The sequence below is a fragment of the Sciurus vulgaris genome (assembly GCF_902686455.1).
Source record: "Sciurus vulgaris genome assembly, chromosome: 6".
Lineage (NCBI taxonomy): Eukaryota > Metazoa > Chordata > Mammalia > Rodentia > Sciuridae > Sciurus > Sciurus vulgaris.
Genome location: NC_136466.1, coordinates 168,940,269 through 168,968,038, shown reverse-complemented (window position 1 = coordinate 168,968,038; position 27,770 = coordinate 168,940,269). Strand labels below are relative to the sequence as shown.

At 48.8% G+C, this 27,770-nt stretch overlaps 1 protein-coding gene across 6 annotated transcripts in view; it reads left to right on the top strand.

Moving 5' to 3' along the window:
* Window positions 1–27,770, top strand: part of ADAMTS16 (ADAM metallopeptidase with thrombospondin type 1 motif 16) — a 137,110-nt gene that overhangs the window by 96,234 nt on the left and 13,106 nt on the right. For all 6 annotated transcript variants that reach the window (XM_079144919.1, XM_079144921.1, XM_079144920.1 and 3 more), the window contains one exon: window positions 27,463–27,664. In XM_079144919.1, coding sequence (XP_079001045.1) covers window positions 27,463–27,664 — 202 coding nt within the window. The remainder of the gene's footprint in view (window positions 1–27,462; window positions 27,665–27,770) is intronic.

The window sequence follows — 27,770 nt, the reverse complement described above, 5'->3', positions numbered from 1 at the left end:
GTTTAGCTCACAGGAATGCAAAGGAAGCCATCAGTTGGGATCATTTAACGATGCCTTGAAAATTTAAGAATTTACTTATTTTTGCAGGAAACTTAGCTGGTTACTTAGGTTAAATATTTAAATTTTTCATGTTATCATTATTCTAGCCTCAAGACCCCAGTGTGTTTGACTCTCAAATTCACTTATCTCCCTATACTCAATATAACCCTACCCTAGGAATTGAAACCATGGCATATGCTTCCAGTATTTCAGAATAAGAATATAAAATAAGCTGATAGAGATAAGTGAATAGATTGCTGATATAGATAGATGGTAGAATAGATGATAAACTAGATGAATGATAGGTAAATAGATCTTAGGGCTCTGAATGGTACATAAAAAGATGGCAGATAAAATATATGATAAATAGAAAAGAGAATAGATAGATATAGACAGGTAAATGGATAATAGATGAAAGATAAGTAGATATAATACAAGATAGATGTTTTAGTCAACTTTTTCATTGCAACGACTAAAAGACCTGACAAGAACAATTTTATAGGAGGAAAAGTTTCTCTGGAGCTCACAGTCTCAGAGATCACAGTCTACAGATAGCCAACTCAATTGCTCTGGGCCCACAGGGAGGCAGAATGTCAGGGCAGAGGGGCGTAGCAGAGGAAAGCAGCCCTGGACCTGACATCAAAGCACAAAGAGCTCTTGTTCACAAAACATAAAACATCTACCCCAAAGGCACACCCCCAGGGACCCACCTCCTCCAGCCACACCTCATCTGCCTTCAGGTACCACCCACTTCATCCTTATCGGGGGATTCATGTGTGGATTAGGTCTAGGGTCTCACAACCCAGTCATTTCACCTCTAAACTTGCTGCATTGTCTCACACATGCAATTTCGGGAGACACCTCACATCTAAACTATAAAAATAGAACAGATGATTGACAGATAATAGAAAATTAGATAATGGGTAGATGATAGATAAATAGATGGTTGATATAATAGATGACAGGTGATAGATAGATAGACAGATACATAGATGATTGCCTGGTCCACACTACAAGCCTGCAGCTCTATCACACAATCAGAGAGAGGGTACTCATAAAGCGTCCTTAAGTATCCCTTGAAGCTGGGAGCTTCCCTCAGAATCAGCACCCTTGTGGGAAGAAGGCTACACACAGTTTTGGATACCTTTAGACACCATTACCTTATCCTCTGATCCGTGAAATATGTAGAATTGTAGTTCTGCACTTCAAATTTATAGAGGTTTTAGGGTAAGTTGTTGTTTTAATCCCAAGGGCTCTTACATTGAGATCAAAGAAAGAGTTAAAAATCATCTCATTTTGCACTTTTGAGACTTCCTTTATGTCTTAGGAATGGGCGTTCTTATAAATATTTCCCATGGGAATGAGAAATGTGTGTTTTGTACGGGAATAAGATTATTTATATGACAATTAGATCCAACTCCTTAGGTAATTATACAAATGCATTATGTTCTGATTTTTGTCTGCTTATCTATTTCTGAGTGACTTATTTTTAATCTCACAGGATTTGTTCTTTTTCAGTCCCTCCTGTTAATTTTCCTTTTAATTGATTTCACATTTCCACTTTATTTGTGAGGCAGGGCTGCGGTTTCATCTCCTTTATTATTAAGTGATGACCATCCTCAGCTCTAATATTCCTTCCACCTCAAAATCGATTTTGTTTGAAGTTAACTTTGTCATCAGTTTCCACTTCTTTTTTTTTTTTCTTCCTGGTTCACATTTCATATTTCTCTTTATTTTTAAATGTTGTGTTAAGAATACTCCTGCAAGATTATTATAAGACTCTTAGAAATAAGTACCATTATTGCAAGAGCTGGTGAGGGAGGCATGTGTGGGTGTGCATTGTTGGAGAAGCTGTGAGCAGCTGATGGAGTCACACTGGATGCACAGGGCACAGGGTTGAGGAGGGAGCAGGGAAGACCAGGCAGGTGGTGACCAAGTGTTGAGAAGTATTTTGCTAATCATTTCGTTTTTTCCATGAAATCAGCATAGTCACCTGCTTTGAGTAACAGGAGAGGAGAACTTGTTTCTTTGAGTAGAAAAGAGAAAGCTTGGGCAGGGCCGTGACCAGACCACATGGCCAACTGCTGGGCCCAGTTGAAAAGCAATAGATTAGAGAGTATCTTGTTTCAGTGACAGAGTAATAAAAATTTGTCTGCACAGGTGCTGGCTGGCAGGTAACTGTGACCTCTGTGGTCACAGTTGCAACCCACCCAAACACTTACAGATGTGTTTCAGATATTGGTTGGTGTTTAATTCTCTAATCAAGGATAAAAGGTCTGTTTTAGTCAGCTTTTTGTCACTGTGACGAAACTACCAAAAGACAAGAACAGTAAAGAAGAAGACAAGTTTATTTTGGCTCACGGTTTCAGAGATTCAGTCCATAGATGGGTGACTCATAGTTCTGGGCCCAAGGTGAGGCAGAAGATCATGGCAGAAGGAAATGGAGAAAGAAAGCAGCTCAGGACATGACAACCAGGAGGCAGAGAGAGAAACTTTGGTGAAGACCAGTGACAAACTATACACCCCCAAGTCACCTTCAGTGACCTACCTCCCCAACCACATCCCACCTGCCTATAGCTATTGCCCAGTTAATCCATATGGGTATATTCACCCACAGATTAGGTTGTACCTTTTATGACCTAATCATTTCACCTCTGAACATTCTTGCATTTGACAAGGATTCCTTGGACTTTGTGTTTACTTAAGTACACTTTTTTCCAGCCTGGAGACCAAGTCTGAGCACACGTGTGTGTGTCTTGTGGCTCCAAGGAAGAAATAACCCTGCACCCACTGGTAGAAGAAGCATGTTGCTGGCCAGGCACCCCTCCTCAGGGGCTTCCACAGTGACTGAAGGAAGAACCCAGAGCAAGGTTGTCCTGGGCCCAGCACGTGTCAGGACTTGGAGGAACCACCTTTCTAGGGGATCTGGTGGGGGAACTCCTTGTCTGCATTAAAACCCAAGCTGTTCTGAGGACTTGTCTCTCAGGAGTCATGACTATACGATCAGGTGAACCATGGAGTCTTTCTGTGACAGAGCTTCTGACAGCTCATCCTCACAGGATGGAGATGGATATGTTTCATTCTATTTTAAGAAAAGCAAGACCTTGGGGAGGGAAGGAGAGAGGCTGGCACCATTGTGGTATGAATACGGAATGTTTTTAATTATACGGTTGGTTCAGCATTGGTTACTCAAAACCCTTCACAATCCTAGGTGCCACCTGAAAGAGATGCTGGTGGCCAGCTGTTGTGGGACGAGTGTTCACACCCAGGGCAGCGTGTTGCCTCCCCAGGGACCACTCAGCGGCTGACGTCAGATCCTTGGTGTCCTTTCTAGTCAGTCATGTGTAGTCATGTGTAGGGGTCAACTCTTCTGAACACCAACCTTAGCAAAATCACCTATTCACCCAGTGGTACAACTCAAGAAATCAAAGCCATGTGACCAAACTCAAGAGGAAGGATTAAAAAAGAAGGAAGTAAGCACTCAAATCCCCATCTTGTTGAAATATTGTACTGCCAGCCCCTAAAGCACCATGGGACGATACATTTTCTTGCTTTGGCTTATCTATAAATCATCTGATTATATTTAACAGGAACAAGGGACTTTCACTCGGTGAAACCTGGTATTTTTAGATAGCGTTTAGATCTGATGAGAAAATCAGCAAATGCTAGAGTTCTTAAGTTTGCGGTGGGTGGCAAGTGATGGTTCCTGTGACTCAACTGTGCCGATGCTCAGGAATCAGGCGCAGTCTTTGAATGCTGGCCTGGCTCAGCATGTGACTCTGCAGTAAGCTAGTAAACTAGGCTTTGCAAAGGAGGATATTTTAAAAGACCGCGTTTTCTTTTCTGTTCTTCCTTTTTGTTCCCGACTGTAACCTTGTAACTCAGAAATCAGGGGAACTTGGAAGACAGAAGAGGCCCCACCTTTCACATCCCCCTTCAGGGAACAGCGTGTTGAAATGAGCCCAGCAGAGTGCGGGGGTGGGTGGAAAGGGTCACCATGCTGGCTCCTCCAAGGGCGGCGGCCCCCTGGCACCTTGGGCACTGTGCATGCTGGACCGGGCCCCGCCTCCATCTGTCTTTAGCAATGCTTGCTGAGCCTAGGGCTCTGCCAGATCATTCTTTAAGGTTTTAGACCAACTTACAAAGAGGTGCCTTGTAACTTTTTGTGAAATGGCCCTTTTTTGGCGTTTGAAAAACTACCTGAATCATTTTGGAAGAAAAAGTCATTCTCCCACCATAACCATCCTTTATATCATCACCCCACCCCAGCCCACCCTAGTTGCACCACCATGAAAAAATAAAAAATGAAATCCCAGAGTTTCACTGAATTAAAAATTCCCTGACCTCACAGGGCTGGGGAAGGGAGCATCGTGAGCTCCTGCCATCTTGAACAAGCCCTATCTTAGGAGCTGCGTGTTAGCAGCTGAATCTAATGCCCAACGAGTGGACTTTAGAATTTGATGCCGGAATCTGACTGTTTATTTTCTGATTTACACTAGCATTTGCTTAAGAATTCAAGCTAGTTTTTGCTGCTGTGCTGTACTATTCTCTCTCCTTATAAAATTATTAGGGCCTAGAAAGAAGAGACTTATTCACTCATTTTATCATATTGGCATGAGAATTTTCAACAGGTATGAATAAGTTTACTGAATTCTTCAATTTTTTGCATTCTTCTCTTTTTCCCTTGGGTTTCTAACTAAGCAATCCTTACTTTATTTGTAAGATTTCCAATAAATAATTTATAGCCTTCCGTTACATTTAAAAGTCATGCATACATTATTAAACAATATTCCCAGGATCAAAGAGATCCTCAAATTAAACTTGTTTGTCTAAGTAGTATTTTCAATTAAAACACTGCATTCAAGCCAGATCTTGCCTCACTGAAGTACTAGCATTACGGGGGAAAAGTCCAACCACATGACACCATAAGACATTGTGGTGTTCAGCCTGGCTTGCTTTCCTCCAGGGCCCCTGTAAGTTCAGGACTGAGTTCTGAAACAGCAGACAGATTCTCGATCTGCTCCTGCCTGTGATCACCAAAAACCTAATCACCCTGGAGGAGGGCCATGTCTCCTGGCTCATTCAGAATTGTCTGGATGCAGTACAGGCAGGAATCCCTTCCATAGCGCCCCCTCCCGCCTGCTGCCTTCACTAAGTCTGAGTTTACCTTTACACCAAATGAAATTCCAACCCTAAGGACTTCTTCATTGTCCTGATACACTTATTACATACATTGTTTATTTAAAAAAGAGGACAATGAAGAAGAATCCATTTAAATTCTCAAAATTAAACATGCCAACTTGAATCTAGGCCTTTGTTTCTTGCATTGATTTTTTAAAATTTTTTTTTCATATAAAAACCTGTATTGTCCTTTAAAGGTCACTATGACAAGTCAGTCTCCTTCCCACTGTCCCAACAAATGTCTAAATTCACAAAACAGAGTCAAGAATTTCAGTTACTCTTCTGGTCTCTGTCCCCGACATTTCTAAATAATATGTGTGATTGCTATTTTCTGTTTATGGGTTTCAAAGATCATGCTGTTATCCGTAACAGGTGAGGACAGCACCTGGGGTGCGTGGATCACCTTGCATCCATCAGCTCTCTTGCTGTGGCTGCTCTCCTCTGTCATGACGATGTGACACTCTCCTACTGTTAGTCCTTATTTCCTTCATTACTTATGATTCCTGGTTGGCTAAGGAGAGCACCCTGTGTGTTTCCTTTCATAGATAAAATTTTGCTTGCCTTAAAGTTAATAATGACCTGACTGTTGTTTCCTTAAACTCCAAAATATGTATGATGTTCACTGAGTCATCCACCAAGCATAAAGCGCCAGTCAGCAGCACGGGGCACCTGAGTGAAGAGCACCACAGGCCTGTCCTCCAGAAGCTCCTGCTTGAGTTGGGGAACAGTCCACAGCACTGTTCGGACACAATGTCATCAGTACATTGCTTATTCAGACTTTCTTTTTAACCTGTTATTTATGAATATGATTTTGACATGATAGCCTACTCTAGAAGTGGTGATTGCCTTGGAGGAAAAGAGAATCGACAGAGCAGAGCCAGCGGGCCTGGGCAGGGGAGGGGAGGTGGCCTGCAGCCCTGGCCGAGAAGTGCCCACTGAGCAGGGCTGGGAGGAGCCTGAGGAGGGCAGGTAGCCCCGTTCTGCCCCATTCCCAGCACACCGACCGGGTCTCCATTCCTCTCCCCAGTCCCCAGGGCTGGTGCCACTTACCGTCCTGGCTCTGTGTGTCTCTACCTGTCAAGGACCCGTGTCTTGGAGGCCAGGCCTCGTCTTGTCAGCCATGCCATGTCTGGGAAGCACAGCCCCTTCCAGCTGCCTGCGTCCCGTTTTCCCAGACTTCCCAGGGGCCGTTGGCGAATGCAGTCATGGGGCAGAGTCCACCCCTGGAGCTTCGTGGCAGGACGTGGTGGCCCACCTGCCCCACCGTGGCTGCCCAGGAGCTGGCCCCTGTGGTTACGGGGTACTCGCATTGCCCCGCGCTCCTTCTGGAAGCGTCACGCTCTTCTCTTCGTTCCCTTGTTTCTGACGAGCTTTAAACGACGTGGTGTTTTCACTCATTTGCTGAGTCCCAGGGATGCCTCTCAACTTGGGGAAAATATTTTATTAATATTCCCCTTCCTTCTTTGCAGACTCTGCCTTCTGAATGCACACATTCAACTAGTATTTTCTTTTTCTTATGTTTCCTTATCTTTTTATTAAGACATGGTATTTGTACCTCTTTGTAGGGAGCCTTCAATAGTTTGATAAATGTATTCAAAGTGCAATAATCAAATATGGGTGGCAAGCAATTCCATCTCTTCAAGCATTAATCACTTCTCTGTGTTGTCAACTGTGTAGTCCTCTAGTCATTTTGAAGTTCGTGAGACATTTTAACCAACAGTCACCCTACTGTGCTGACGAGGCTTGCTCACACATCCAGTGGTCCTCAACCCTGCCGGCATGCTGAGACCGAGTCACCAGGACGATGCTGATCCCACAGCCTCCACGCTGAGTCAGGCTGTCTCTGGGGGATCCCAGCAAGCAGGATGGCTGGGCAGAAGCAGCTTCTGTTTCCACTCTGTCACCTTCCCACAGGGATCACCTGCTTTTCAGAGAAGGATCCTGTGCTGGAGCAGGATGGTGGCGATGCCTGGGTGGGGGCGGCTGGTGCGTGTGCCCAGCACTCAGGCACAGAAGGGACGGAAGGGAAGATGCAGGAGGTCTCAGGGCCACTGTCCCTGAACCTCTCACTGGTGTTTCCAAGTCAGCCCCTCTAGACATATGCCCCTCCTGGTCCTCATTACTGTTTAGTAAGGCAGCAAACACGCTGGTGTTTTAGTCAGCCTTTCTACCACTGTGACTTAAAGACTCGACCAGCACAATCACAATCGTAGGGGAGGAAACATTTATCTGTAAACGGTTTCAGAGGTCTCAGTCCATTGACAGCAGCTCCATTCCTCAGGGCTCCAGGTGAGGCAGGACAACATGGAGGAAGAGTGTGGCGGAGGGAAGCAACTCACACTGACATCAGAAAGCAGAGACTCCACTTGCTAAATACAAATATGTGCCCCAAAGCCACGCCCCCAATGCCCTTCTCCAGCCACACCCCACCTGCCTCCAGGTACACTCAGTTAATCCCATCAGGGGATAATTCATTGATTGAGTTAAGGCTCTTACAACCCAATCTTGTCCCCTCTGAACCCTCTCACATTGTCTCACACATAAGCTTTTGGGGGACACCTCACATCGAAACCATGACAGGTATTAAGTCTGCCACCCCTGCCACATTTGACTAAAAGACCCCTATCTGTTTTTGCTTTGAGCAACAACTAACAGTTCATGAGACACTGTAAAAAGTTAGACATTGTTGGGATATCAATTACAATAATCTGTATTATGAATGAATGCAGAGGCAATCAGAATATGGAAAAATTATTGGAAATGCTTATACTCTAAGGTTAAATCTGTCGACAAGAAGAAAAAGTAAGTTAACCCTAAGGTGACCAGCCAATCCCAGATTTCCTGAAACCCTCCTGGCTTCAAAGTTGGAATTCCTAGGGAGCCCCCTGCTCCCACACAAACCAGGCCAGTAGGTCACCTTCCCTCCCCTGCCAAGTTCGATGTTTAAGCATTCTGAAATACAGTGAAAAATGCCTATCAGTCAGGTACAGTGTCCATCACTTGGAACCCTCAGCCCCTCCTTTGGTATTATTCTTAGGGGGGCTGACCATGAATTATGTAAACTATAGGCCCCACAAAATCACAATCCATACAAATAATGGTCTAATGATGAAATAACAGAATCCAGTATTAATCTAAAATTTGCCAAAATGAGAAGTTAACTCTCAGTCCTCACAGCTTCCCACAGCTTCCATTGCCCGGGATGATTACAGCTCAGATTTTCCTCTTGTCCTTTTGGTCAGTAGTGGCTCCTCTCCACACATGGCCCTTTCTCTCTGGATAGTGGTTCATGGAAGTTTGTCCTGGTATTCAACAGGCCAATTGTGCTGTCGAAACCTAACATTTTTTGCTGTGTAATGAAGTTTATATTTTCCTTGAATAGATTCTAGATTAAATGGCATGACTTTGAAAGTTTTTTTTTTTTTTTTTCTGAGACTATACAATATTCACTCATACTCTCTTCAAACCTCTTGATCTCTTAACTGTCTGACTTTGACCACAATGTAACTTCTTGGACTAAAGAATGAAGTGTAGGATTCCTCCACGTTTCTTCCAATGCATTCCGTCTGTCCCAATCCATTTTCTGAAGACCTGACATGGAAGGCCAGCATTGCCTCTGTGGAACCCCTGTGTGAGTGCCTGACTGTCCCTTGGGCCGCCCCCAGTCCTCTGGCTTGTCCTCCTGTTCAGACTTCTGTCCCCGCCACAGCATCCTAAGACATCAGCTCCCCGATGGGAAAGTTCACCCACAATAAAACTCTTGTATTGCTCAGAATTTTCCAGGTTCTTCTTGGACGCTCTGTCCGGATGAATTTTACGTTCATGAAAGTGATAGTACGGACACCCCTGTCTTGCTCCCGGGCTTACTTCAATCAGTAGGATCTCAGCTGGGATTTGCCCCTTACTGCCTTCACTATGTTGAGTTATGAGAAAACTGGCCCTACTTGGATCAGGGCTTTTATCATGAAGTGACATGGAATTTTTGGAATGTCCTTTCTGCATTCCTGAGGTGGTCATGTGATTCTCCCCCCTCACTCTGTTGTTGTGTTGAAGTACATCTGTAGATTTGCATAATGTGAACCTTCCTTGCATCGCTGGGATGAAGCCGACTTGATCATGGTGAATGATCATTTTGATATGCTCTTGACTTTAATTTGCTAGAATTTTCTGGGGAATTCTGTACATTTGTTCATTGGGGATACTGGCCTATGATCTTCTTGCACCTTTGTCTGACTTTACTACCAGGCTGAGGCTAACCTCATAAAATGAGTTTGGAAGGAGACCCTTCCGGGTGGGTCAGCTTTTTTACCACTGTGACCTAAAGTTACCTGACAAGAACAATTAGATGAGGAAGAGTTTATTTGGGGTTCACAGTTTCAGAGGTCTCAGTCCATGGATGGCTGATTCCATTCCTCGGGGCGTGAGGTGAGGCAGAACATCATGGTGGAAGAGTGCGACAGAGAAAAGTGGCTCAGGGCATTGCACCAAGAAGCAGAGAGTGATTCTATCACCAGATACAAAATTTATACCCCAAAGGTACACCTCCAATGACCCACCTCCTCTGGCCATGGCCTACCTGCCTTCGTTACCACCCAGTTAGTCCCTGTGGGTATTGATGCACTGACACTGATCAGGTTAAGGTTCTCACAGCACAGTCATTTCTCCTCTGAACCCTCTTGCAGTGTCTCACACACGAGCTTTTCAGAGACACCTAATGTAAACCATAAGGCCTCCCTTTCAGTTCTTTGGAATAGTTTGAGAACTGTGTTAAATTTCTTTACAAATTTGGTAAAATTTAGCAGTGAAGGCATCGAGCCCTGGTCTTATTTTTTGAAATGTGTTGGTTGGGATTACAGTGCATTGTTAGATTGATTTAAGCATAATTGAAATTCTTCAAAACAAGGAAACAACCTATCAAAAACCATTTCATTTTTCTTTTCAGTCATTGGATTCTTCACCTTAAATAAGTGAATATGAGTGTTTATATTTTTTCTTAAATAGTTTTATGATTTTTAATATTGCAGATGGAGTTCGATACCAGTCCATTTTAATTAGTTCTTGTGCTGTAGTGTGAAGTATGAAGTTGTATTTTCCACTTTTTTCAATTACCAGTCTTGTAGTTTTTTTCCATGGGTAACAATCAGCCCTGCTCCCAACCTGTTCCGTTTCGCAGTGGCCCTAGTTCAGACATGCTCAGACACATCCTCTCCCGACCGACCCGGTGGGGATGTCCTGCTTCCCACAGGCACTTCTCTCCGTGAGGTCACCCTTGCATTTTGATTCTCTCACTGGGGAAACATCTCCCTGCTTCTGCCTTCTCATAAGAGTCACTTTTCTATAGTGGATCAGGAGGTTTTGAGAAAGGAAGTTGACAAGCTTGTTTTAACGCGTTTTCAAGATTCTGCACCCAGCACAGGGTAGAGAGCCCTATGGCCCTGCCCTTGCCCAGAAGCCCAGGATCCCATCCTCTCAGACTCTGGAGGGCTCCTCTCTGTCTAGTCCTTCAATCAGGAACGCTGGGTGCAGGGCCTGCAGGCAAAGGGTGGAACTCATGGGAGCCTTGGCCGCACAGGACACTGCTGAGGACTGACACATTCTGTGTCTGTGTGAGTGACACTCGGTCAGCCCAAGTTCCTGGAGGACACAGGAACCCCAGTCCTGTCCCATCATTCAAAACATGAGCACGTGACTCTGAATTTGTGGAGAAAATCAAAGCACGTGGTGTAGGTGAATGAGACCTGATGACGCTGGACACACCAGCTTTGCACTCCGCAGGAGCCCTGGTTGGCCTTGGGTAGTCTTTATGTACAGGTAGCTTTAGCTGGACAGTGTTTTCCTTAGGACTTTGCACACATGGAATCAGTCTATTATTTTATATGTGTGCTTTTAATAGATCTGTCATTTTTTTCCTGTACTGGGGATCAAACTCATTTTAATAACGTGTACCTTTGTCCCTTTGATAATGACAGCTTGCCCATTATGCGTTTTCATCTTGACCAGAGTGTTTAGGTTGCATTGTCTGTTTAAACGGATGCAGGAGCCTGGCACGTCCTTTCGCATCAGAGCTTTCTCTAGGTGAGGTGTCTGGTCAGAGACCCGAGTTTCAGCGACGTTTGGAGAAGGACGACAGCACCCTGGCTTTCCTAAGTGCTCACTAACTCGCTGCTGCTTCTCCTTACTCTTGTCACGGTCTGTCCATCTGTCGGTCAGCTGACCTCTTTTGCAGCATCTTCCCTGGTAGAATTGTCAGTCCCTTTCACGTTTCCTAACACTGTAACCTACTCTGTGGGATGTTGCATGAGACAAGAAGTAAATATCCCTCCAGATTACCTTCTTATTTTTTAAATTTCCTTGTGCTCTGAACCCTTTGCACACGAGCTTCTCTGTTCAGAGGGTGGTGTGCAGTCCTCACTTTGGTCCCCTGTGAGAGCCTTGTGTGCTCACCCATCTGGCCAGGGCATTCCCACACAGGGTGTTAGACCCCAGATGAGCTGACCTCCCCCCAGACATAGCTGACCTCCAGGGTGCACCTCCTAAGTGTCTGAAGGCTCGCAACATGAGCGGTGCATGTGTTTGGTTCTTGGCCATTTCCATAGATTTTTAGCCATTCATTTTATTTTGGTGGAAAAGAATCTATACCACCTCACTTGTACCATCTTCCCCAAAATCTCCACCACAATTTTTAAGTAAAAATACCTCAGAGGTTGGTTCCCACTTGTGAATCATTGTGTGGCCTCAAAGTTACCAAATACACCCACTAATAACTAGGTCTGTTGATGTGTTAGTTCTTTGTCACTGTGACCAAAACACCCGACACAAATACCTTGGAAGAGGAAAGGTTTATTGTGGCTCATGGGTTAGTTGATGGACAGCTGGCTCCATTGCATTGGGTCTGAGGTGAGTCAGAACATCATGGCAGAAGGGCATGGCCAAGGAAAGCTGCTCAGTTCATGGCAGCCAAGAAACAAAGGGAGAGAGAGAGAGAGAGAGAGAGAGAGAGAGAGGAGAGAGACACACACCAGGGGTTTTTCAGAAGTTCCTAATGGCATGCTTCCAGCAAACTACTTCCTTCAAACATGCCCCACCTACCTGCAGTTTCCACCACCTGCCAGTGGTCCTCTCCCATTACTAATTCATCAAGTGGTTTAATCCACTAATGACGTCAGAGCACCCATGATCCAATTATTTCCTAAGAGCCTTACATCTGAACGTTGCTGCCTTCAACTTGAGCTTTGGGGGAACGTTCCAGGTCCAAACCACAACTATTAACCAACAGAATCTTTGTTTATCTCTGAAGGAAAAGCCATCCTGGGGCTTTCCTAGAATTGGCAGCTAGCTGTACTCTCAGTGGCCACTGACCCACATTTTGATGTGCCTCTGGGGCGGGGGGCGCTTATACTGATCCAGAGTGCAAGTGTGGGGACCGAGCTATGTGCTGAAAACCTGGTTCTGTCACCTCCTTCTGCTTATCTTTGAACTCCTTAGTTATTATTCTGCAACTCAATTTCACCATCTCTAAAATGGACATGAAATCGATGCCTCGCACACAGATTTGTCTTGAGGGCTCAAGAGCTTGAACAGAGCTCTCACTCAGACGCTGCCACCTCACTCGTATCATCAATCAGGTAGAGGGACGTGGGTGTCAGATTCATCAGCACAGATTGCTTGCAGGCTGCTCAGGGTGTCGTGAGTACTGGGATTTTGCACAACTTGCCTCGTGTCACAGTGTCCGGCGAGCTGTGGGGGATCCCGCAGTCATCCCCCCACCAGCCCCAGCACTTCAAGGGACTCTGCTTGTTCTTCAGGAAGGACTTTTAGTAGGTTCAGACTGAACTTCCCAGGCTGCCCTCCAGGGCCTGTGGATGCTAACGCAGGGCTGTCACGGCTGCTTCTGCCTGTGCAGACCTTACATCGTGCAGGCAGTTAAAGAGAGACCGCAGGGCCCAGCCTGTGGGCCCAGCGTTAGGTCTGTGCTCTGCGTGCATGAGACTTCGGAGTGAGCTAGCATAGCTGCTACACTGTTGGGGCTGCTGTCCCAATTTGAGTCATTTGAGCCAGTTGAACTAGAGTGAGGTCTTTAAACACGGAGTTTCTCTGCCCCGAATCATTAGAAGAATATCGAAAACCTATGAAATCATTTAAATAAAAAATAGAGTATTTTCTGATGTATCTCTATATAAAGTAAATGCCTTCAAGTCTTTAGGCTCTTTTGAAACCATGTAGAAAATTATACCAATTATAATATACCTAAGGTCTTTAATGTGCTAGAAGTACAGTACATTCCTCTTATATTAATTTTCTGCCCCAATGTTTTTAAGAACACTAGATAAATATGACATTCACAACATGATTCACTGGGTAACTTTTGCTATGTAATGACTAAAGCTTTTCCTTAGGAAATTGATTCCAAAGAATGAAATAGCAACTATAACTTGGCTAATTAGTTAGTTAACTAAAATAACACCTGAAGTATTATTTAATCATGCAAAGTTTTTATGACCTTCCGATATTTACTAATATGTAGGACAAACTCAATGGGCCCAACCAATAGGTTCCTGAGACACAGTGAAAACGAGGAGAAATTCCTAACCTGCCAGTGTCTTGCAGTGGGACTCTGGCATTTGAAGGGGTGGTTTCCCAAGGGTGGGAGCAGGTGGTTACATAAATGTTGTCCTCCATGCTCTGCATATCCTTCCCTGGACTTGATTAATCTCCTCAAAGTGCCACCGTGGAGAGCCTTCCTGCAGAGACTGGCATTGCTCCAGCCTTACTGAGAAAGATGGCTGCTGCCAAACACTGACCGTGTCCCCTTGGCAGCCACCCAGCCTAACAGCGTCCATTGGCCAGAACATCGTCTGCCGAATGTGGAATCCTCACACCTAGATCTCAGCTTGGCAGCTCTTTGAAAACTTTAAAGATGAAACGTGCAAATTCTTAGAAATCTTTGCAAGAATTTCAAATCCTCTGTCCTCTTGTGGAAAGTCCTGTAAGATCCTGGGCTGCTGTCACTGCTGGGCCTCACTTCAGAATTCCTCGCCTCCACCCATCTGCGAAGCCCATACCACAAGCGCCCCATCATTCAGATGTCGTTGGCTGCTTTTGAATTTTTTTTTGTAAACAAGGACATGAAAGTCTCACTTCTTGTTAAATTTTAGCAAGCTAAACTTTCAGAAAGTGATGTGGAGAGCTTGCGGGTCCAGCACTATGGCTGAGATCACCTGGCAGTGAAGAATGCATCTGAGGCTCGTGCAGGATATGGACACCTTCATGCAGTGTCCACTTCCTTGAGGACTGGACCTGCAAAATTATGGACTCCACCTGATTCTTTGGTTTCTTTCTTATAACCCATTGAATCTATGGCAATTCCTGGTATCCCTACTGCCCAGACTATGATGTAAACACAAAGGCCCTAACTGACTGGTCCCACTGGGCCCGGAGCCTTGCAGTGCCCCCACCCGAGCTTGTCAAGTTCTGGAGCCTCAGTAGCTGTGGATACCCCACGCCCCTGGAGAGCATGCTACCAGATCACCATGGCAGCCCAGAGAGCAGCCTAAGAAGGATCCTAGGAAAAGCAAACATCGAGGAAACCTGATGTAAAGAGCCAGAAAAGTCTCAAACTGAAGGAGGCTGAGGCCAGTGGGTTTGAGTCGCCGTCACACGTGAAAGAGGCAGAGTAGGCAGGGTTCAGCTGCTGAGGTTGAATGGGAAACTGATGTTGGTTCCCCAGAAAACTGGACCAAAGAAACGGAGCCAGGGTGCAACTGTTAGTGAACCCCCATGACTCAAGGTGCCCGTTGCACCCTGAGAGGTGAACCAAGCCAGGTCCTGTGGGGACACCCTTTATTTCAGAAGAATGAGCCTGAGCGAGCTGCAGACTGTGTAAGGTCACATTAGACATGTCCCTGCAGACTGCATAATAGGCTCCTTGAGAGGCAGAACAAAATCTCAGGGGCCAAGGAAACCAGGATGCTGGTGCTGGCTACAGGAAACCACTGGGAGAGAGCGTGGCCTGAAGGTTTGTAACCGGATTTCATACCGAATCATTAAGAATGCTTCAAAGCACTGTTCCGCCGACAACTAGCCATAAATCAGAATACACATGACTTTTACCCACAGTCATGAATCCTGCATTTATCTGTTTGAAACAGACATGCATGACAAAATGTGCAACTCCCCAATTAAGATATGGAAGTCCACAAAATTCCTGAATTCATGTGTCTTTTCCCAGGGCGTTTCAGAGCTAAGCAGCATTAAATTACTGGCTCATGTTAGATTGTTTTCCCCCAGTTCACAGGCCAGTCTTGCAGAAATTTATTTTTGTGGCAACAATAAAACTAGCAAAGTGGATCAGACCAGGCTCAGTAGGTCTTCTTCCTGGCCCTGCCGCTTCCACTGCATGAACAGTAAGGGCCTGGGCAGCTGTGTCCAACATTCTCAGCCACTCTGAGCTTCCATTTTCTCCTCTATAAATCCATGGGCACCTCCCACCTGGGTTGTCATTAGGTGATATAAGCACAGAGTCATGCAGGGCCCTGTGTGCCCCAGAAGGGAGCCATGACTGGTCAGGACAGCACAGCCTGAGAGCCGGACTCCAGGGTTCAGCCCTATGCTGTGCACTTCCCTGTTGTGGGGAGCCAGACCCAAAGCCCAAAGCTCTGCCTGGAATCTTTAGGCTGAGCAGAGAGGCACAGGGGCTGGATGCATTGGTCCTGTGGTCTCTGTGAAGGCCTCGCTTTCCCCGTGAGGGCTGGCTAGGAGAAGAGGAGGGGGAGAAAGAGATGAAGGACTCGGTGCAGGAGGACCTCAGCAGCGGCTCAGAGCCCCACTCAGCACGGGCAGGCATGTTGAGAGTTTACTGTGCAGATGTTGCAATGGCCAGGTTTTCCATGACTTCCCAAAGCCTGCCCAACTGGTAAGGAGGAGTGAGGTCCATCCCAGGCAGCCTGTGCAGTCACCCCTACAGTCCCACACCCCATGGCCTCACCCAGGTCAGACACCAGTCATGCAGCGAGGATGCAACCAGAGCAGGGCTGCACCAGGAAACTTGATTTGCACAGCCCTGTGGACACAGGGTCACACTTGCAGATTTCTGTATCCAGAGGCAAAAGCGGTTCCTTGGAAGCACAGTTTCCTCATGGTGAACCAAGAAGGAGAACTTAGGGATATTACAGCTCTTAACAAATAGCAGAGCTTGTATCTCGGGACACAGGGTGGCAATGTCTGCTGTCAGTTCATCAGCCAGACTGAAGATCTGCCTGTCCTCAGACCTGTGAGTGTCACGAAGGCAGCGAGGAATCCAGCTGTGAAGCATAGGTTTGGACAGCACGAGCCCTCCCCGGTGCCAGCGGCCTCTGGCATCTTGCCCTCCGGCCTCTCTCTCACCACTTTCCTCTGCGTCCACAGAAGTGCCTTTTTCTTGTTCCCTGATGCTATCAGACCCTGGGCCTGTGCAGTTTGATACCCAGAGCTGCCGTCTCCCCCTCGAGGCCCGTCAGGAAGGAGCTGGCCAGGGAGTGCTGTTGGGCAGGCTCTGCGGCCTTCAACGTGGCTTCTCTAGGTCCTCGGAAGACACAGTGTTTCAGTGTCCTCCTTCTCCATGACGTTGTGCTGTGCTTTCAGTAAGCTTCTATCCCTCCCTCGAAGAAGTCGAGATGTAAAACTGCCGAGGCAGCTTCCACACAGCAGGCAGATCAGCAGGGGAGGACGTGGCAAGGGAGAAGCCAGCGTTAGACTAACCACGTAGTTGGAGAGACAAAATCAGTTCCTAGCATAGACCCCAGTGATGCGCCTCAGTGCTGAGCTGGCTCTGTCGGGCTGGGAGAGTCCCATCACGAGACGCTTTGCCAGGACAGGCCCCTGCTCGACCAGCCAATGGTCTCTCCCTGGGGACCCTGAGCTCCTGCACGCCTGGGCCGCTGCTTGCAGCAAGCACTGGGGGAGGCAGGTGTTGCTGGCTCCTGCGGGGCAGCCTGTCCCCTGGGAAGCTGGAGCAATGAGGAATTTAAACAGTAACAGACCCTAAGAAACAGTGTCCGTGTTAGCACTACCGACACTTCCTACCGACAGACCAGAGCCTGTGTTTTTCTGGGAATACCTGCAAGGGAGACAACTCAAAGGCATTTACATGAGAAATGACAAGGACCTGGTGTTAGTTAGGGTTCTTCAGAGGAAAGTGACCAATCGGTGTGCGTTCACGTGTGTGCATAGAAAGATTTATTTTAAGGTATTGACTGTCATGATTGTGAGGACTGATGAATCTACAGCAGGAAATCAGCAGACCAGAGACCCAGAGAGGAACTGTAGTTCTGCAGATAAAATCCAAAGTCCACCTACTAGAATTCTTTCCTCCTTAGGTGACCTCAGTCTTTGTCTATTTGGGCCTTCAACTGATTTGATGAAGCCCACCCACAGTATAAGAAGAAATTGGCTTTACTCCAAGTCTGTTGACTTAAGGTAATCTCATCTACAAGAACTTTCACAGGAACATCTAGAATAGTGATTGCCCAAAGATCTGTGTATCACAGCCGAGTCAAGTTAACAAACTAACCACCACAGAGCTGGACTCTACCAGCTTGGGCACCAGATGAACAGGAGTGAGTAGCTTTGCCAGGCAGTCTGGCATAGAACGTGTGATTTTGTGGGCTTTGGGAGGGATGGAGGCAGGAAGCTGGGGGGTCCTACTTCTGCTGCAGGTGCCTAGAAGGACAGGGAGAGCCTGCTGGTCATCAGATGAAGCTGATCCAAAACAGCCCTTTATGCAGGTGTGGGGCCCCTGCAGGAAGGCTTGAGGGTCACCATCTGATGGGAGAGGAGTCTACCCACACTTTGAGGAGAAAACTAGACTAAGGGAGAGAATCATTTCAAAGATACCCAGATACCTTAAATGTTTATTTTCTTTTAAAATAATTAAATGCATGAATTTGCTAATTCTTTTAATTATGGCCCCAAACTTTCATCAAGTAAGGCACTGCCTGTGGAATGTCCAGGTTCACCATTTGCATCAACATGTCCACTACCTGTGAGTTTCAGTTAGTTTCTTTAAAGAAGAGTGAAACTTGTCCTGTTCAAGGGCAAAATCAGTTTAATTTCTCTAGTTTTTCTCTATATTTTACTTTCGTCTCAGCCACACCTAGCTTGACAGCAGTTTCCCTTAATGACTGGTCTCCAGGGAGTCGTGCCCAAGACACAGCTGGGTTTTCTTAGGAACAAGCCACTCTGTTTTCATGTTTCATGGAGCCGCACCAAATCTAATCACATTACATAATTCCAATGATGAGTTTGGTCGGCATAAACAGATTTGAAGGCAGACTCAGCAGGCTGCGTGGGAGCCTTTGGGTCGCCAGTGGCAGCAGAAGGCTGTTGACATCCCTGGGCAAAGCTGGCACCTCTTGCAGCTCTGCTAGGGCAGGGGAGAGGTGCGTGAGCCCAAGGTTCAACTTGGGGCACACAGGGCTTTGTAATAAGGCAGCAGTGAGCCATCCAGGACAGGAGGTGTGTCTGGTGTCCAGGGCAGAATGGAAAAGGTGTAGGGAGCCACCAAGTCAAAGGCCAATGTGAAGACTAGTCCACTGCTCTAACCTCCTGAGGGGAGAAAGCAGGAGTCTCCCGTGGGAGGGTCCAGGCCCCTGCCCAGCAGGTGACCACCTCCTGCGTGGCTGGCAGGGCTGCATAAGAGGAACCTCACAACCTGAGCAGCACCCCCACTTGTGAATATGTCCATTCTCACCACCTTGCCTGTCCAAACACAGGACGGCCTGAGACTCCTTGCCTCTTGGAGCTGCCTGGAGCGGGGATGTCTGTGTCGTCCTTCAGGAGCCGTTTGGAATGAAATAGTGGAGAGCAGTCCTTTCGCTTCCCTAAAGCTTCCTGCCAGTGCAGAAAGGTTCAGCATAGGAGGATGTGGTCTTAAAGCACGTGGCTTTCCCGGCAGTGGCTCCGGATGGTCCCTTGGTTAGGATCTGGTGTCCACCGGGCTTTGTATTTGCAGAAGCTCAGTCATGGAGATGGGCTGGGACCTGCACAGGGCTTAGTCTTTGTGGGTTGTTTTTGTTTGCTTGCTTTTTCTGGTGCTGGGGATGGTGTCCTGGGCCTCCTGCGTTCAGAAGGTGCTCTGCAACTGAGCTGGCGCCCCAGCCCCAGGGCACAATCCTTGAAACCAGGAGTGCTGTGCAGGGCCACGAAGGTGGCCCAGGGAGGAGCTGAGGTGTGTTTCTCTAATGTGCTAGTGACAGGGATTGAAGGCATCCAGGTTTTGCAGGGAGAACCTACCCACCATCTGGTCTGGAAGTCTTTCCCTAAAGATTATCTATTGACGCACCCTGTTTCCATTATGGTTTAAAAACAAAATCAGTACAACCTTAAGATGGGGAATTTTGAAGTCAAAAACGGGAGAAAGTGATTCAAAACTTCAGGGCCAGTCTCATTTCTGGACTGTTCCTCCAAGTCAAAGGTTGCACCTGTTAGAGCTACATTCCTGCCCTGCATTTCCCCATTGCCCCAGGCTGGGGAAGGTCAGGCTTTATACAACTTCAGGTTCCTGACCCTGACCCCGAGAAAGCCAGGTGGCATTAACATTGACCAAACATGTTATGTCTCTGCGCAATGTCAGAATTTAATGAATCACAACAAATTCACAGGTGATACCACTTTCATCAGTGGCCATTCGCTAAATAATTGTGGGTCACCTGGTAGTCATGAACCAGGCAATCACAGGTTCTTTTATTCCAGTCTTAATTTTTAATATCTATAGCACTCAAATCCAACATCACACTTCACACAGTTACATAGCATGTGTGTCTGCATATCTGTGTGTGCATGTGTATTATAGAACAGTAGGCAAACGGGTAGGGTGGGGGCTTCAGGAGGCTGAACCGAGAGCAAAGGCAGATATGGATGCAGCCGCTGTAGGTGCTCAGGTACAATTAAGAACCGGGTGCAGAACTGTCAAAGCCTGGGAACATGTTCTAGGCCAAGGTCTGGGCAGAAAGCAGCCTCAATGCCAGCTGGGAGTGGGACTTGTGTGGTCATCTTGGGCTGGAGAAACTGCACGTAGCTAAAACCCAAGGACAGGGATTCTGAGGTGCTTCTGTGGTGATTTTCCTGGACAGGGTTCATGACAAGTGATCTGGGTGCCACCATGTTGGGTCTCAGGCAGCCCTCTTTTATGGGTCTCCATGAGGGAGCACGTCGTATGGTGATCTCGGTGATCTGGTGTGTTTGCAAAGCTCATGGGTCTATTTTTTCCAAATGACTTCAGTACACCCCTGCATCCATGTGCTCCTCATTGAGTTGATGAGGTCACAGTGGTTGTTCTTATTAAGCACACTTACTTTATTTATCACTTTGTTTTATGGTGGTTGTATACTTGAACAAACAAGGTGTAGACTCACACTCAACCTTAGCAATTAAATTCAATATGGAGCAAATTATGGCAAACTACTGCTTTGTGAAATAGACTAACTCAGGGCAGGCACAGCCTGAGAGCTGCTGTCCTGCACACCATGGAGTCACTAGGGCAGGCACAGCCTGAGAGCTGCTGTCCTACACACCATGGAGTCACTAGGGCAGGCACAGCCTGAGAGCTGCTGTCCTACACACCATGGAGTCACTCAGGGCAGGCACAGCCTGAGAGCTGCTGTCCTACACACCATGGAGTCACTCAGGGCAGGCACAGCCTGAGAGCTGCTGTCCTACACACCATGGAGTCACTCAGGGCAGGCACAGCCTGAGAGCTGCTTTCCTGCACACCATGGAGTCACCAGGGTAGGCGCAGCCTGAGAGCTGCTTTCCTGCACACCATGGAGTCACCCAGGGCAGGCGCAGCCTGAGAGCTGCTGTCCTACACACCATGGAGTCACTCAGGGCAGGCACAGCCTGAGAGCTGCTTTCCTGCACACCATGGAGTCACCCAGGGCAGGCGCAGCCTGAGAGCTGCTGTCCTACACACCATGGAGTCACTCAGGGCAGGCACAGCCTGAGAGCTGCTTTCCTACACACCATGGAGTCACTCAAGGCAGGCACAGCCTGAGAGCTGCTGTTCTACACCATGGAGTAACAGCAGAACACATTCTGCTGTTCACACCATGGCCATCACATGCAACAGAGGAAAATCCAGGAACGTCTTTGTCTGAGAGCCCCTCCAGGCAGCTGTGGCTTGGACAGCATTGCCTTGGTCACTGGCTAATAGACCGAGCTTGTTCTGGTTCCTTTGTTCCATCCTTGGTCTTGAGAATTTGGGAAGTTAAACCAGGTAAAGAAGAGGGTTTCCCTGAGTACTCAGTTTTAGTTGCCCTCCTGTCTAGTTTGCTAGTTTGCCTACTGTGTGTGGTCTCCAGTGTTTTCCAGTCCCTAGGAAAGATGTTGTGATAAGCCCAGTGGGCTCCACGGCTGGAGGGCAGGGGACGCCCCACAGGTTTCCTCCCCACTGGTGCAGCCTGCAGACGGCTCCTCCCTCTGCGTGGAGCAGGAAGGATAGCGACTAGAGCTGTCTGGGGTCGGCTTGGGCTAAGGCTTCCAGCCCTCCCATGTGTGTTTCCACTAACTCAGTGCCCACCTTGGCTTCCTAGCCTCAGTGTCCCCTCACAGAAGACACGGCTAGAACCTCGCTCGTTTCCGATGCCTGCCCAGCTCCAACACTCAGCTTTCTCTTGGCAAGCCTTCGTGGAAACAGAAGGAGCAGGGCCTCAGAGAGGAGGGAGGGATCTAATGATTTCCTTTAAAGTTTACAAGGCCAAGTATGAACAGAGCACAGTGCCCCAGTGTTGTGGGGAGAGAAATGCACACATGAAGCATCTTTTTTTGCAACACAATCCTCAAGGCCCTTTTGAACAGGAGTTGACTCTTCTGTCCCTCATCCCATCCCCGTCGCCCCGACCCCTGAGTAAATGAAGCTCTGTCTGTTCCACTGGCTCTTTTAAGATAAGATCTGATGGCGGGTGAGACAGGAAAACCCGGTAAAAAGAGCAGGCTGCCCATTCTGCATACCTGTGGCTTCTCGCAGTTCATGAACTTGACGCCCACACGGCTCCTCTTCAGAGAGCGTCTCACGTGCCTGCTGTGGCTTGCGTGTTCCAGGGAGCATGAAGAGTCCCGCGTGTGGGTCTGGCTCATTATAAATCTCTCCCTCGTTTCACAAGGCAGAGAAAGTGGTCTGACTTTCTGAGGTGAAGAAAAAGGAGGGTCTGTCAGGCTGCGAGCTCCACAGTGCCCAGAGGGCCTGTTCCGTTCCTGCCAGCCGTTGTCAGTGGCGGACTTGCCGTTCTGACAGGAAGGGCAGGGCTCGACCGCATGAGCTCTGGAAGGAAGCATGCGGGGCTCCGAAGGTCCTGGCCAGGACCAGCCCTTGGTGCCAGGCGACTCAGGTGGAGGCGTGCCCACCACGTGGCCTCATTTCTGTGGTACTTACACTCCCCAGTAAAGGATTTGAAGATTCCGAGGCACCCAGATGCTGGCACAGGCAAGCCCAGCGTGGTCTGGCGACTGGACAGCCGCGCCTCTGACATACCCCCGTGCCTGCCAGGACCACTGGCTCTTTCAGGGCTGGGCTTCTACCTCTGAACTACCGTGTGTAGCTGGTACCGCGTGATACTAACAGAATGACCTTGACCTGGACAACAAGGAACCCCCGGTTGGAGAGGAGGAAGGGTGAGCTGCCAGGACCATCTGCCTGCTGAGCCGGGAGCCAGCTCCTCTCCGCCATCCTCCAAGGCCGTGACCTTGGGCTGCACCACCAGCCTGCCGCTTGCCTGCACACTTTAAATTAACTCGTTAAGTGATTTTTTTTTTCCTAAGGAAAAGGCAGATTTTTCAAAGAGGTGTATGTTTATTTTTGAATGGGAATTGTCATGTTCAAAACGTTTCATTTAGAATGTGGTAGATCTCAAATGACTTACACATGTGGAAATGCTGTCATTTCTGAGAGGAAGGCAGGGTCCCGTGCCTTCGTGGCTCAGTGAATGCCTGTCCCATCAGGCCACACCACAGCTGTCTCGGCCTCTCGCCACTGTGGATGTCTGCGTGCGTATCCCCATGTACAGTCACAGAATCCACTGGAAAGCATGTCAGAGAGTCGAGTGAATGACTGACCGAAACAGCCCACCTGAAGTCGTGACAGGTATGCCAACGTGTGAAAGCCACCTGCGGCCTAGTCTGCCTGGAAGGCTGAAGCAGCTCAGCACAGTAAGTGCTGAGGCCAGGACTTCAAGTCCTCCTCTGCGGCCAGCTGCGAGCTCGTAACACTCATGGTGGCTTCTCACGGGAGTGTGACAGCTTCTGTGCTCACATTATGCCCCTGCTTTACTGAGCAGAGGGACTTCTGCACAGAGGCCAAGAGTTACTACTGAAAATACAACAGAGCGTCTGGCGTGAAAACTCCAACAAGAGCCAAAGAGAAAGGACCTGGCACTAAGTTCCGGAGGAAGGTGGTAGCCCCTTGCTCTCTGGGGAACACGAGCTGCTAAGCCCAAAAGCAGCTGGCCTGGCTCTGGGGCTCAGGCACAGCAACAGGGCTAAGGAGGAGCAGTGGTCTGGGCCCAGTGCTGGGTCTGGACGTTGTCCAGGCACACAGAGCGCTCCTGTGGTGTTCTATGACCAGCTGTTTTCTAAGCTGTGTGGAAACCTGCTTTGTCATATTCCATAACCTGCCCAAGTGTTGCTTTTATTTTAAAAAATGGGGGCATGGTCATTTTATTGAGAAACATCTAGTGACTGTTACATGAGTCGGCTTTATTTTGCTATAACAAATACTTGTCATAAATCAGCTTAGAGTGCAAGTTTACTTGGGCTCACACTCTGGAGGTACCAGTCTATGACCCAGCAGCCTTCTTGCCTTGGGTCTGAGGGGAGGCAGCATGCCACAGTGGAGGCCTGTGGTGGAGGAGGACCTTTTGCCTCCTGGAGGCTGATGTAAAGGAGACCTGGAGTTCCAGGATCCCCTTTGAGGATCCTGACACCCCCAGACACCTAAGACTTATAGGGGCTGTCACTGGGGGCCAGGCGCCTTTGGGGGACGTTCCAGGCCCAGTGCTAGTGGCTGTTGACCAAGAGGGCTCTGAAGTGAAACACGCGATCCAGGAGAACTGCCTGAGCCCTGGAGGGAAAGCAGCCACTGCTGCCACTTGTTCTCGCAGCCCTGGGAGGCACCCAGGTGTGCCTGTGAGCAGACCCCTCAGCAGCGGCAGCCTCCCTGGTGGGTGGACCACCAAGTTTTCCTGGGTCCTGTCTAGAGCTCTCGACTGCTCTGAGAAATACCAGCCACCTACCCTATTCCAGTTGGTGGGTTTAGGAACGCTGAAATAAAGCCCCCTGCAGCTGCGGCCCCTGGCTAGCTACTGAGCAGCGCGCCCTGCTGCGAGACCCCGGGTGCCCCACAGAAGCTGGTGGGGTTTCGACCCGGTTGTGAGCTCAGAGACATTTCCCAGAGTTCTGTTTGTGAAGCAGAGCAGACCCTTAGCCCTTCCAGATGCAGCTGAACCACCTTCGTCCCGGGGGATTTCTTAAGGACCTGCAGTTAGGAGAGAGGGCAGAGGATGGACGAGCCGTCTTCAGACGAGGGGACGTCAGGCAGTGGGGTGGAGTGGGAAGTCCAGGAGCAGCCAGGACGTCCTCCACAGCCTGGTGCGGACACCAAGTACAATGCACCAGGCTGCGGACGGAGAGCAAATGTCAGGAGAAACAGGAGGCACTCAGACGCCGCAGAGGAGCACCCAGAAGCTCCTGTGCAGTCGTCACAGCCTGGCGGCCGAGAGCCAGCCTCCATCATGAGGACGTGGGGTTTCGCTGGTTAACAGGTAATAAAAACGCTCCTCTTGTCGACACTGAAGATTCAAAGCTCGATGTGGGACGAGTCCTCCCGCTTGGCCTGCTTTCTTTTATGTGTGTAAAAATGTGTACTACAGTCTTCTCACCATTTTCTTAAAACCGTAATGGAATGTTTTCAGGAGAAATACTCAGCACGAATCAGCTCAGGTTTCGCCAAAGGAAAGTAGATTGAAGTACAGTGGCACTGCTGGGTCCACGCGGAGTTGCGTGGCCTGGCCACCAGGGGCTCAGGCGAGCGGCTTCTGCTTCTCACCCAGAAGTGTGTCCGTCCCCCTCTCCTCCAGGTTCCGCTACCTGAGCCCCTCTCAGGACTTCCAGAGGAACCCAGAACTCAGCCCTAAACTTCGTGGGTAAGGGCCTTCTTTGAGAACTTGCGAAAGGCCCTGGTCACTTTTCCCAGAGGCCCTGACAACTTCAGGCTGTCTGTGGGTCTCCTGAAGCTGGAGAGCACGGTCCTTTCTGCCTTTGTCCTCCTGTGCTAGTGTTTAAGCCTTGGTCCATACTGTGAAGTATTAGAGACGCTGGAAATGTATTCACAAAGTCTTTGCTGTGTAGGAGAAACGGTGAATTTAAAGTATTGAAATTTTAAAACGCTGAACAGAAAGTTACATATGTTATCCACCCTCAGCCCCATTGAAAACGTGCTTTCACGTTCCACCGAAGCCAGCGTGAGGAGGCGGGAGCAGGGCTCATCTTCCCCTCGTTACTCTCTGAGCGCCCAGGCTCCCAGGCTTCGGCCTCTAGTGCATCTCACCTGGTGCCCTGTGAGCTCCAGCCAGGCTCCCTTGGCTGCTGCTTTGGCTCCTCCACCCTGCACGACTCAGGGCTTGGGGCGCAGGACGCTAATGAGGATCTCAGTATTGTCTCAGAATTCAAGAGAAAGTTGCAGTGACCCCACCTTGTACGACAGCAGGATCCTGCCCTGGGCCCCACGTGGACAGCCAGAGTGGGCCTCCAGGCAGCTGCCTGCACCCTCTGTCTCTGGGCGGCCCCTCCTCTCATGCCCTGCAGTGGAAGCTCAGGAGAGGAAGAAGCCTGTGTCCACGACTGTCCTCCCAGCCCGTCCAGGGTCTCCACAGTCTCCTTTCCACTCTGTGTCACCTGTCCACAGCTGCCCAGACAGCCCCAAGCCCTCCTTGTCCTCAGGCTTCACCTTATGGGGCTGAACCAGGATGTAAGAGGGAGTGGGAAGCAGGTCCTCTCGAGTCCTCCAGGCTGACTGCGGAGGCCCCCGGCCTCCAGCTGCCCGCGCCCTTCACTGGGGCCATGTTCGACCTCCCGACCTCCCTCTGCTGCTTGAGTCCCCTCCCCTTGTTGCTGATGGCTGTACAAAGCCAGTGAAGTCTGTGTGGACGTGCTGAGGCTGTCCTGAGAGCCCAGGGGGTGCTACTGAGCTGAATGTGGTCCACTTCCCTTCCCGCTGCCACCACCTGCTAACACACCTGACTATGAGGAGAACTTCTATGACCAGAAAAGGAAAATACACTGTGGCTTTGAGGAAAAAATACTCAGCGTCAGCACCGTGACAGATGGGAAGGAAGAGGAGCAGACGCTGCTGAGGACCACAGCACCTGCTGTGGGAAAATCACGTTACCCTCATGAGACGTAAAACAAGTTGAACCTGAATTGAGCAAAGCCTCTAGATCCAACCACTAATGAGAGAAAGGAAGTGGACAGAGGGATATGTTAAATGGTACCACCGACATCTGACTCACAAAATCCCGTGAGCAGCAGAACAGCAAAGGGAGAGCCAGCAAGGTAAGCAACCCAGCTGTCATAAATCAATTGAAGAGACAAACAGGATTAAGGAAGAAAATGAAGCAATTGCAAGATGAAGGCTTTCTTTGAATTTTACTTTAACAAGTAAGAATATTTATAAAACTATTGGGAATCCAGATGCTGAATGTTTAGTGATGTTCAAAAAAGTATACTTGATGTTCTAGTTGTCATAATGATACTGTGGTTGTATTTAAAAACAGAGTTTTTATCCTTTAGAGATACATCCTGAAATACATCTGTGATTTGCTTTAAAAAGACACACGGAGGGACCTGAACTGATGGCTGTTGGAGATGCGTGCAGGGAACCGGAGCGTCCTTACTTCTCCATGGGTTTGGGGTTTTCTATGTAACAAACGAGAACAGACACGCTGCCCTTGGTTATTTCCAAGTCCAGGAAGCCCAAAAGCCAGGAGTGGGGAGAGAATGGCAGATCCCCCATCAAGAAGGGAGAAGCAACTGGAACCAGGCATGGGTTTGGGGGAAGAAATGGGTCCTCTGTGAAAATAGTAGTTGAAAGGACTACACAGGAGCAGACGCGGCCGGGAAGCCATGCCACTTCCCACACTCCATGCCGCTCTAGGCCAGACAGCCACCCTTGGACCAGGACATGTCTGTGGCCTCACTGTCGTTCTCTCTGCCCCCCAGTTGGTCCCTGGGGAACTGGAGCACCTGCAGCCGGACATGCGGCGGGGGCACTCAGAGCCGGGCTGTGCGATGCACACGGCGAGCACACTACCACACGGAGACCGTCTCGGCCAGCCTGTGTCCACAGCCTATGCCCTCCAGTCGGCAGGCCTGCAACTCTCAGAGCTGCCCACCCGCATGGAGCGCTGGGCCCTGGGAAGAGGTAATGGGGTGGGTTGCCAAGGGGCGGTGGATGGGCCCACCCAAAAAACGCAGGCCCTGAGGCCTGGGGGCCCAGCAGAGGCTGCTGCCTTTGCCGCCTTTGCTGG